Source organism: Oncorhynchus masou, chromosome 19, assembly GCF_036934945.1.
Source record: "Oncorhynchus masou masou isolate Uvic2021 chromosome 19, UVic_Omas_1.1, whole genome shotgun sequence".
Classification (NCBI taxonomy): Eukaryota; Metazoa; Chordata; class Actinopteri; order Salmoniformes; family Salmonidae; genus Oncorhynchus; species Oncorhynchus masou.
The window spans coordinates 27,307,870-27,320,073 of record NC_088230.1 but is presented as its reverse complement, the minus strand read 5'-3'; the positions used below and the strand labels follow the sequence as shown (position 1 = coordinate 27,320,073).

At 40.2% G+C, this 12,204-nt stretch overlaps 1 protein-coding gene across 5 annotated transcripts in view; it reads right to left on the bottom strand.

The window, feature by feature from the left end:
- LOC135506090 (collagen alpha-1(XII) chain-like) overlaps window positions 1-12,204 on the bottom strand; it is a 106,104-nt gene that overhangs the window by 39,046 nt on the left and 54,854 nt on the right. For 2 of the 5 annotated variants that reach the window (XM_064925505.1, XM_064925509.1), the window contains 11 exons: window positions 9,001-9,130; window positions 3,696-3,835; window positions 3,345-3,474; window positions 2,770-2,909; window positions 2,419-2,548; window positions 1,845-1,984; window positions 1,527-1,650; window positions 1,101-1,243; window positions 846-975; window positions 334-476; window positions 87-216 (listed from right to left, as the gene is read on the bottom strand). In XM_064925505.1, coding sequence (XP_064781577.1) covers window positions 87-216; window positions 334-476; window positions 846-975; window positions 1,101-1,243; window positions 1,527-1,650; window positions 1,845-1,984; window positions 2,419-2,548; window positions 2,770-2,909; window positions 3,345-3,474; window positions 3,696-3,835; window positions 9,001-9,130 — 1,480 coding nt within the window. The remainder of the gene's footprint in view (window positions 1-86; window positions 217-333; window positions 477-845; window positions 976-1,100; window positions 1,244-1,526; window positions 1,651-1,844; window positions 1,985-2,418; window positions 2,549-2,769; window positions 2,910-3,344; window positions 3,475-3,695; window positions 3,836-9,000; window positions 9,131-12,204) is intronic. The other 3 variants (XM_064925506.1, XM_064925507.1, XM_064925510.1) reach the window with 3 other exon arrangements.

Here is a 12,204-nt window from a genome sequence, read left to right as displayed (position 1 = left end):
TATGTTTCTCAGTTTATATTTCCAATGTTCCCAAATCACTTTTCGTGATTGCATATGCTACCACTTCATTTTACATTGCTACTCACGCGTCTTTCCATTCTCAGCCTGACGTTTCCCCTCTCTGGCGGGGTAGATAGGTAACACTGATATTGTGTAAGGTGTGTCAGGTTTGAGGTTCCTCAGAACGATGGTGGTGGTGCTTCCAGGTACTTGCTCCTGTTTACAAACAGGTGGAAAGTGATTTGAATTAGATGACTGATTGCAGATGAAATGCTTCATGGAAGTGTATTAGCTTAAGGCTATTTATGAGGTGATAAGGTGAAAGAGACCCACCATTTCCTCTGGTGTTCCTCCAGCCATAGGGACGAAGAAGATCTTGTACTGACGCACGGCTCCGTCCGCTGGGTCCCAGTCCACCTTCAGAGAGGTCATGGTGGGTTCAGTCACCTTCAGGTTCTTCACTCCACCCAACGGTCCTGGTGAGGAAATCAACAAAATATAGAAAACCTGTTCTATGTCCAATGTAACTCTTTTATCTTACTGATAATCATCTTACATTGAAAACTCACTGTTTACAGAAGGTTATTGCTACCCAAACATTTTTTTAAATGGTTGGACAAAGAAAATGTGTTTGTGGCAGCAATGATCTTCCACACTTCCATACCGTACAGACTAAGTTATCTTAAAAGGAAAATACAAAAAGTGAATACAAATACGCACTATACAGCAGGTACTGATGACAATTTATGACATTTAGGGAATGTATGCTTGGTCTGGGATCTGAGGTGTTCTGCAAACATGGAAGTGTGTATTGGAATGATTGCTTGGATGTCAGCCAGTCTTACTCGTCTTTCCGTTCTCAGACTGCCTCCTGCCCTCTGTCTCTGCGAAGACAGGCACCAGTGAGACAGTGTAGAGAGTGTCTGGCAGGAGGCCTCTCAAGACAGTGCTGGTGGCAGTGGCAGCCACAGTTTCCTAAAGATGACATAAACACAACCAAAATATTAACCTCTGCCCACTCCAAACACACCCAGAATTAACTTTATGGCACGCAATGTGGAAACCACACTTTCTACACTGTCAGCTCAGCAGAATCCTACCATGGCCTCAGCAGCTCCACCGGCAGCAGGTACATAGAAGACTTTGTACTCCTTGACTTTCCCTTCGAATGGCTCCCAGCGCACGTTCAGGGTGGTCATGGTGGGGTTGATCACCTGCAGGTTCTTCACTCCACCAAGAGGCCCTGAGGTAGAAGACACATCAACATCATTCCAAGTGAATGGCGTCAATAACCTCAAGCCGTTACAGAGTGGAATTGATTCAATATGAATGCATATAGCTTTTTTACAAATGGACTTTTGACAGCTATACCAAAGAAGACTTAAATATGGGGCTGTCACTTTTCACTGAATGAACTTGGTATCGCATGGAACTACAATCCACTAATGAAGAGCTATCCTCACTATTGACGATTCTCTGAAATGATCCATTTCTCCGCCCCTCATCCCAATGTCAGACTTTCTTACTTGTCTTTCCATTCTCAGATATTTTCTTGCCGTCTCCCACATCGTAGACAGGCACCACTGAAACGGTGTAGATGGTGTCGGGTGTGAGGCCCTTCAGGACTGTGTTGGTCCCAGCCACAGTCTCCTTACATTACACATACATAATACAATTATTAACGACTGCCCACACCCAACTTAACAATAACTAATGATACAAATCACAAAATATGACAAGCAACTATATTCAGCCAAACAGGAGTGTATAAGGATTATGAGTGCATAGGTACTCATACCCTTGAAAGTAACTACACTTTCTACAGTGTCAATTACCAGTCCTACCATGCTCTCAGCTCCACCGGCAGCAGGTACATAGATGACTTTGTACTCTTTGACTTTCCCCTCTGCCGCCTCCCATTTCACGTTCAATGTGACCATGGTGGGGTTGGTCACCTGCAGGTTCTTCACTCCACCAAGAGACTCTGGATACACCAACCAGGGATTCAATAATATAACTTCATACGGATTGATAGTACTTATTAAAGTAATATCTTAAAGTGCTAAATAAATTACTATATTATCTTATGTTAACTTCTCTTATCTTATGGAGTTTGTATGAAGTTCAAATACAGCAATAAAGAGTTATCCTCTCCATTGATGAAACGAATGTCTTTTAATTAAGAAGGCCATTACTCAGTCCATGAAACTTTATTCTGATTGAACTTAGCATTGCAAGGAGTCTGTATGAAGTTAATGGAGAGGTATCCTCTGCATTGATGGTTATTTATGGATTTATGGATTTATTTCATAAATCAGCTTCTAAGAAGGCCATTATCAGTCCCTGAAAAGATCACTTAACAAGTGATCTTTAGAAGATCTTTAAAGATCTTTAGACATAGATTGCAGACAGTCTTACTTGTCTTTCCATTTTCAGACTGTTTCTGTCCATCTCCCACTTCGTAGACCGGCACCAGTGAGACAGTGTAGAGGGTGTCTGGAAGGAGGCCTTTCAGAACAGTGGTGGTGGTAGTGGCAGCTACAGTCTCCTTTACATTACACAAAGACATCACACCTATAAACGTCTGCCTACTACCAATTCTGTTTGACTGAAGATAGTTGTTTGTCATATTTTGTGATTCATAAAACAAACAACTTCAAACAATACATGAATATGCTATTTCTCATTTAATTTTGAGATGTGCACTGTTGGAATATTTTTTTACACAATCAGCCAACAGAAAGCTGAGAGACTTCCTGCCAGTCCTACCATGCTCTCAGCTCCACCGGCAGCAGGTACATAGATGACTTTGTATTCTTTCACTTTTCCGTCAGCCGCCTGCCATTTCACGTTCAGGGTGGTCATGGTGGGGTTGGTTACCTGCAGGTTCTTCACTCCACCAAGAGACTCTGGATACACCAACCAGGGATTCAATAATATAACTTCATACTGATTGATAGTACTTATTAAAGTAATATCTTAAAGTGCTTAATAAATTACTCTATTATCTTATGTTAACTTCTCTTATCTTATGGAGTTTGTATGAAGTTCAAATACAGCAATAAAGAGTTATCCTCTCCATTGATGAAACTAATGTCTTTTAAGAAGGCCATTACTCAGTCCCTGAAACTTTATTCTGATTGAACTTAGCATTGCAAGGAGTCTGTATGAAGTTTAAATACAGACTTAATGGAGATGTATCCTCTGCATTGATGGTTATTTATGGATTTATTTCATAAATCAGCTTCTAAGAAGGCCATTATCAGTCCCTGAAAAGATCACTTAATAAGTGATCTTTAGAAGATCTTTAAAGATCTTTAGACATAGATTGCAGACAGTCTTACTTGTCTTTCCATTTTCAGACTGTTTCTGTCCATCTCCCACTTCGTAGACCGGCACCAGTGAGACAGTGTAGAGGGTGTCTGGAAGGAGGCCTTTCAGAACAGTGGTGGTGGTAGTGGCAGCTACAGTCTCCTTTACATTACACAAAGACATCACACCTATAAACGTCTGCCTACTACCAATTCTGTTTGACTGAAGATAGTTGTTTGTCATATTTTGTGATTCATAAAACAAACAACTTCAAACAATACATGAATATGCTATTTCTCATTTAATTTTGAGATGTGAACTGCTGGAATATTTTTTTACACAATCAGCCAACAGAAAGCTGAGAGACTTCCTGCCAGTCCTACCATGCTCTCAGCTCCACCGGCAGCAGGTACATAGATGACTTTGTATTCTTTCACTTTTCCGTCGGCCGCCTGCCATTTCACGTTCAGGGTGGTCATGGTGGGGTTGGTCACCTGCAGGTTCTTCACTCCACCCAGAGGCTCTGGATTAAACCATAAAGTGCTTTAATATGGTGTTTTAAACATTTTACTTTATATTGAGTGAACTGAAATCAAAATACTTCACAAAAGAGTTATCCGCTTCATTGAATGTACTCAAAAATGGTAGATCTATTAACACTTCTTATGGCTGGGGGCAGTATTGAGTAGCTTGGATGAATAAGGTGCCCAGAGTTAACTGCCTGCTACTCAGTCCCAGTTGCTAATATATGCATATTATTAGTACATTTGGATAGAAAACACTCTGAAGTTTCTGAAACTGTTTGAATGATGTCTATGAGTATAACATAACTCATATGACGTTTCCGTCTTTTGAGCTTCTATTCGTGAAATCTATGCAGCCTACTCAATCACTTTTTATAGCTACTGTTTATAGGCCTCCTGGGCCATATACAGCGTTCCTCATTGAGTTCCCTGAATTCCTATCGGACCTTGTGTTCATAGCAGATAATATTCTAATTTTTGGTGACTTTAATATTCACATGGAAAAGTCCACAGACCCACTCCAAAAGGCTTTCGGAGCCATCATCGACTCAGTGGGTTTTGTCCAAAATGTCTCTGGACCTACTCAATATCACAGCCATACTCTGGACCTAGTTTTGTCACATGGAATAAAAGTTGTGGATCTTAATGTTTTTCCTCATAATCCTGGACTATCGGACCACCATTTTATTATGTTTGCAATTGCAACAAATAATCTGCTCAGAACCCAACCAAGGAGCATCAAAAGTCATGCTATAAATTCACAGACAACACAAAGATTCCTTGATGCCCTTCCAAACTCCCTCTGTCTACCCAAGGACGTCAGAGGACAAAAACCAGCTAACCACCTAACTGAGGAACTCAATTTAACCTTGACCAATACCCTAGATGCAGTTGCACCCCTAAAAACTAAAAACATTTCTCATAAGAAACTAGCTCCCTGGAATACAGAAAATACCCGAGCTCTGAAGCAAACTTCCAGAAAATTGGAACTGAAATGGCGCCAAACCAAACTGGAAGTCTTCCGACTAGCTTGGAAAGACAGTACCGAAGAGCCCTTACTGCTGCTCAATCATCCTATTTTTTCAACTTAATTGAGGAAAATAAGAACAATCCAAAATTTATTTTTGATACTGTCGCAAAGCTAACTAAAAAGCAGAATTCCCCAAGTGATGATGGCTTCCACTTCAGCAGTAATAAATTCATGAACTTTTTTGATGAAAAGATCATGATTATTAGAAAGCAAATTATGGACTCCTCTTTAAATCTGCGTATTCCTTCAAAGCTCAGTTGTCCTGAGTCTGCACAACTCTGCCAGGACCAAGGATCAAGAGAGACACTCAAGTGTTTTAGTACTATATCTCTTGACACAATGATGAAAATAATCATGGCCTCTAAACCTTCAAGCTGCATACTGGACCCTATTCCAACTAAACTAGTGAAAGAGCTATCCACCGGATGTGTACCAAACTCACTAAAAGTGGCAGTAATAAAGCCTCTCTTGAAAAAGCCAAACCTTGACCCAGAAAATATAAAAAACTATCGGCCTATATCGAATCTTCCATTCCCCTCAAAATTTTTAGAAAAGGCTGTTGCGCAGCAACTCACTGCCTTCCTGAAGAAAAACAATGTATACAAAATGCTTCAGTCTGGTTTGAGACCCCATCATAGCACTGAGACTGCACTTGTGAAGGTGGTAAATTACCTTTTAATGGCATCAGACCGAGGCTCTGCATCTGTCCTCGTGCTCCTAGACCTTAGTGCTGCTTTTGATACCATCGATCACCACATTCTTTTGGAGAGATTGGAAACCTAAATTGGTCTACACTGGCCTGGTTTAGATCTTATCTGTCGGAAATATATCAGTTTGTCTCTGTGAATGGTTTGTCCTCTGACAAATCAACTGTACATTTCGGTGATCCTCAAGGTTCCGTTTTAGGACCACTAATTGTTTTCACTATATATTTTACCTTTAGGGATGTCATTCGAAAACATAATGTTAACTTTCAATGCTATGCGGATGACACAAAGCTGTACATTTCAATGAAACATGGTGAAGCCCCAAAATTGCCCTCGCTAGAAGCCTGTTTTTCAGACATTAGGAAGTGGATGGCTGCAAATGTTCTACCTTTAAACTCGAACAAAACAGAGATGCCCATTCTAGGTCCCAAGAAACAAAGAGATCTTCTGTTGAATCTGACAATTAATCTTAATGGTTGTACAGTTGTCTCAAATAAAACTGTGAAGGACCTCGGCGTTACTCTGGACCCTGATCTCTCTTTTGACGAGCATATCAAGACTGTTTCAAGGACAGCTTTTTTCCATCTACGTAACATTGCAAAAATCTGAAACTTTCTGTCCAAAAATGATGCAGACAAATGAATCCATGCTTTTGTTACTTCTAGGTTGGACTACTGCAATGCTCTACTTTCCGGCTACCCGGATAAAGCACTAAATAAACTTCAGTTAGTGCTAAATACGGCTGCTATAATCCTGACTAGAATCAAAAAATGTGATCATACTACTCCAGTGCTAGCCTCCCTACACTGGCGTCCTGTTAAGGCAAGGGCAGAATTCAAGGTTTTACTGCTAACCTACAAAGTATTACATGGGCTTACTCCTACCTATCTCTCTGATTCTGTCCTGCCGTACATACCTACACGTACGCTATGGTCACAAGACGCAGGCCTCCTAATTGTCCCTAGAATTCCTAACAGCTCGATGCAGGGCTTTCTCCTATAGAGCTCATTTTTATGAAATGGTCTGCCTACCCATGTGAGAGACGCAAACTCGGTCTCAACCTTTAAGTCTTTACTGAAGACTCATCTCTTCAGTGGGTCCTATGATTGAGTGTAGTCTGGCCCAGGAGTGTGAAGGTGAACGGAAAGGCTCTGGAGCAACGAACCACTCTTGCTGTCTCTGCCTGGCCGGTTCCCCTCTTTCCACTGGGATTCTCTGCCTCTAACCCTATTACAGGGGCTGAGTCACTGGCTTACTGGTGCTCTTTCATGCCGTCCCTTGGAGGGGTTCGTCACTTGAGTGGGTTGAGTCACTGATGTGATCTTCCTGTCTGGGTTGGCGCCCCCCTTGGGTTGTGCCGTGGCGGAGATCTTTGTGGGCTATACTCGGCCTTGTCTCAGGATGGTAAGTTGGAGGTTGAAGATATCCCTTTAGTGGTGTGGGGGCTGTGCTTTGGCAAAGTGGGTGGGGTTATATCCTTCCTGTTTGGCCCTGTCCGGGGGTATTATCGGATTTGGCCACAGTGTCTCCTGACCCGTCCTGTCTCAGCCTCCAGTATTTATGCTGCAGTAGTTTATGTGTCGGGGGGCTAGGGTCAGTTTGTTATATCTGGAGTACTTCTCCTGTCTTATCCGGTGTCCTGTGTGAATTTAATTATGCTCTCTCTAATTCTTTCTTTCTCTCTCTCGGAGGACCTGAGCCCTAGGACCATGCCTCAGGACTACTTGGCATGATGACTCCTTGCTGTCCCCAGTCCACCTGGCTGTGCTGCTGCTCCAGTTTCAATTGTTCTGCCTGCGGCTATGGAATCCTGACCTGTTCACCGGACGTGCTACCTGTCCCAGACCTATTATTTGACCATGCTGGTCATTTATGAACATTTGAACATCTTGGCCATGTTCTGTTATAATTTCCACCCGGCACAGCCAGAAGAGGACTGGCCACCCCTCATAGCCTGGTTCCTCTCTAGGTTTCTTCCTAGGTTTTGGCCTTTCTAGGGAGTTTTTCCTAGCCAACGTGCTTCAACATCTGCATTGCTTGCTGTTTGGGGTTTTAGGCTGGGTTTCTGTACAGCACATTGAGATATCAGCTGATGTATGAAGGGCTATATAAATACATTTGATTTGATTTGATATGGCAGGCAAAAACCTGAGAAAAAATCCAACCAGGAAGTGGGAAATCTGAGGTTGGTCGTTTTTCAACTCATTCACTATTGAAGATACAGTGGGATATTGGTAATGTTGCACTTCCTAAGGCTTCCACTAGATATCAACCATCTTTAGAAACTTGTTTGGGGCTTCTACTGTAAAGGAGGGGCTCATAAGGGCTCTTTGAGTCAGTGGTCTGGCAGAGTGCCACAAGCTCGTGACGCTCGTTCATGTGAGAGGTAGCTTGCGTTCCATTGCTTTTCTACAGACAAAGGCATTCTCCGGTTGGAACATTATTGATTTATGTTAAAAATATCCCAAAGATTGATTCTATACATTGTTTGACATGTTTCTACGGACTGTAACAGAACTTTTTCACATTTCATCTGCTCCTCGTGAGTTCGGATTTGTTTACAAAACGCGCTAACAAAAGTAGCTATTTGGACATAAATGATGGACGTTATCGAACAATTTGTGGAACTGGGATTCCAGGGAGTACATTCTGATGAAGATCAAAGGTATCAAAGGTAAGTGAATATTAATAATGTTATATCTGACTTCTGTTGACTGCACAATATGGAGGATATCTTTTTGGCTTGTTTGGTCTCTGAGCGCCGTACTCAGATTATTGCATGGTTTGCTTTTTCCGTAAAGCTTTTTTGAAATCTGACACAGTGGTTGCATTAAGGAGAAGTGTATCTAAAGTTCCATGCATAACACTTTTTCATCAACATTTATTATGAGAATTTCTGTAAATTGATGTGGCTCTGCAAAATCACCGGATGTTTTTGGAACTACTGAACATAACGCACCAATGTATGCTAAGATTTTTTTAAATATAAATATGAACTTTATCGAACAAAACATACATGTATTGTGTAACATGAAGTCCTATGAGTGTCATCTGATGAAGATCATCAAAGGTTAGTGATTAATTCTATCTCTATTTCTGATTTTTGTGACTCCTCTCTTTGGCTGGAAAAATGGCTGTGTTTTTCTGTGACTTGGCTCTGACCTAACATAATCGTTTGTGGTGCTTTTGCCGTAAAGCCTATTTGAAATCGGACACTGTGGTGGAATTAACAAGAAGTGTGAAATACTTCTGTTTGAGGAATTCTAATTATGGGATTTCTGTTGTTTTGAATTTGGCGCCCTGCACTTTCACTGGCTGTTGTCATATCGATCCCGTTAGCGGGATCTCAGCCCTAAGAAGTTGTTTAAGAGAATGTTGTAGGTGGTTTCTGGCCTTTTACAGGTCTGGTGGTTCCAGGTCCACTTACTGGTCTTTCCTTGACCTGAGATGTCTTTGGCCTCTCCGCTGGGGTAGATAGCTGCCACGGTAACAGAGTAGGGAGTGTCAGGCGTCAGCTTCTGGAGGATTACACTGTTCTTCTTTCCTCCCACCTGGGTCTGTTTGGGGAAAAACAGCAAAGTCAGAGGCTTTTCTTTGTCTGTGGGAGGAGAAGTGAAGTGAGAACATCTCACATCGATGTTAAAACAGTAATTTATTAGAACAGGGTGACAGATGGATGGCAAGCTAAACTCTTTTAATGGTTCGGGCTGTCCTCTTGCCGAAGACGTGGATGTCGATTAAGGCAGCCCTCCTCACCTCTCTGATTCAGAGGGGTTGGGTTAAATGCGGAAGACACATTTCAGTTGAATTTATTGAGTTGTACAAATGACTAGGTATCCCCCTTCCCCTTTCCTCGGCTCAGAGACAAAAAGCTCTGAAGTTCATTAGCTCACCACTGGGCACAAACTGGTGAAATCAACATTTTTCAATGTAATTTGTCACTTTATTGTATTGTGGAATCTATATGGAAAATACATTGCATTTGAAAAAAGTAATCAAACTGTTGTTTTGAGGGTGAAATTTCAACCACAGGATTATGCCATCATGGTAACCAATTTTCAACATTGACAAACCTTGTATAAAATATGTTGAATTTGTCACTTTGAAACAACGTCTGATCTTCAACGTATAAGAAAAAAACTATAGACTGAGCAGCACCTCCTACTGGAGAATGTATCTTTCTACAACTACACTTCAGTCTCCCATCTAGAGTTTTAACCAAGCCCAGCCCTAATTAGCTATGATATTTGTCACAGACTGTTTCCAATGTGCTATCTTGAGAATGACCATTGCTAATTCTCAACATAATAGATTCACTGTTGCTATCAAAGTCATTTCCAAAGGGTAGATCGAACAGAGCAAATTAAATGTAATTATACTTTATCAATCCTGTATCATCAATGATGCTATTTAAGCCTACAGTATATAGCATTTGGACAGTCATCAACAGTTCTTGTGTAAATTCAACCATGGATTCAACTAAAAATAGACAATACTCTACATACAGGACTAGGGTTTAAATCTTTGGTAAATTTAGTTTTAAAAAACATGTTGGATTCATGTCTCCATCTAAGAAAAACAAATCTAAATTATTAAAGAATTACTAAATTAAGTCAATCTGTATTTAAAGTGCATTTAAAGTTTGATTTGATTGAGTCCTACTAATTGAGTTCTCCTTCAAAATGGTTTCTCAAAAAAAATGGAGATGTCATCAATGGCATCTCAACAATTAACTGCATTAAAAATGCAAAGCATTAACACATTATTAACATAACTTTGACAGTCCTAATAAAAAAATATGTCTAACATTGTATTCCCATTGGAATTTGGTTATGCTTTTAGATGGTTGAAAGCATAGTGATAAAACATTGAGTATTCAACAAATATATTGACTGTCTTTTTGAGTAGGTGAAAAGAGGTTGTAATCTCATTGATTAACATATCAACCAAATATTACCCAATTGGGGTGGTTGGGGCCAAGCAGAGTTCTTCTACACTGTCACAGGGAAGCCATCCAAACATGACCAATGTAAACTCCAAAGCTCTTACATCAACTTGGACTTTTACGAGGCTGTGGAGTATGAACACGGTTTCTCCCCGAGCCCAGGGAACTCTCTAACTCTCTCATCAGCCAATGCCTTTCCCCTCCTTTCAGTCTAGCAGAAACAAAAGCAGGGTTCCCCAAGGATGAATTATTTACCCATTTGTGTGAACAGAGCTGCTCATTCAAACACCTTATAAGAAAGAACAATTGCCTTTCTTTCACTACTGTGTTCATAAACTAGTAGTGCATAAAGGGAAGATTCATTGATCTTGAGGGACACTAGACATCATGGAAGAACAATTTCGTAATACTACAAGCCAATATTTTAAATGTATCCTGTCATTTAATATGAACTACAGGTGTAGGATCTTAATTTGAGCACTTTTTTGATGCTGAGAATTTTCCTGCACTGCAGGAAATGCAAATGAGCTTTGTGATTTCCATAAATTCACAGAAAACTCGCACTAACACACGGTTATATTAACAGTATTGCACTTTTCATTTAACCACATTTTTTCCCAGCTAATAGCCTAACCACCGTACAAGCAACATTATGGACTAAAAGGTCAAATAAGATTTAGAATAATCTTGCAGCGACAATACTGGTCAAATTAAGATCCTACAACTGTACAGTAAGCAACATCTACCAATGGCATGAAACGTTATAGCCACGGAATGGACAACATACAATACATTTTCCATTGTATTCGCTTGTCTGACATATTAATTTTCGCAGATCACCTAGACTACACATCCACTTTTTGTATTTCAACATCACTAAACCATTATATAAGAGACAGGTAGTGGTGGAAAAAGTACCCAAGATACTTCAGAGAAATGACTCAGATAAAAGTGAAAGTAACACAGTAAAATCCTACTTGAGTACAAGTCTAAAAGTATTTGATATTTAAATATAATTAAGTATTAAAAGTAAATGTAATTGCAAAAATGTACTTAAGTATCAAAAGTAAAAGTATAAATAATTTTAAATTCCTTATATTATGCAAACCAGGTGGCAGCATTTTCTTGTTTTTTATTATTTAAGGATAGCCAGAGGCACTCCAACACTCAGACATCATTCACAAACAAAGCATTTGTGTTTAGTGAGTCCGCCAGATCAGAGGTACTGTAGTAGGGATGACCAGGGATGTTCACTTGATAAGTGCGTGAATTAGACAATTTTCCTGTCCTGCTAAGCATAAAAAATGTAACAAGTACTTTTGGGTATGTATGGAGTAAAAAGTACATTCTTTTCTTTAGGAATGCAGTGAAGTAAAAGTACAAGTTTTCAAAAATATAAATTGTAAAGTAAAGTACAGACACCCCCAAAAAGTGGCACTTTAAAGTATTTTTACTTAAGTACTTTATACCACTGGAGACAGGCACTTGAGGGTCCCACGTGTGAATGTCATGCCTGGCTTATATGGCTTATGTTAAATCAACACGTCTGCAGACCACAACATCCCAACAGCAGTATGACTCCATACTGTTTTAAGTGGACAGCGATACTATAATATAATTCCAATGATGTGCTATGATGGGATTAGATAGACATGTAACAGCTCTGTCCGATGGTGTAATGTTGAA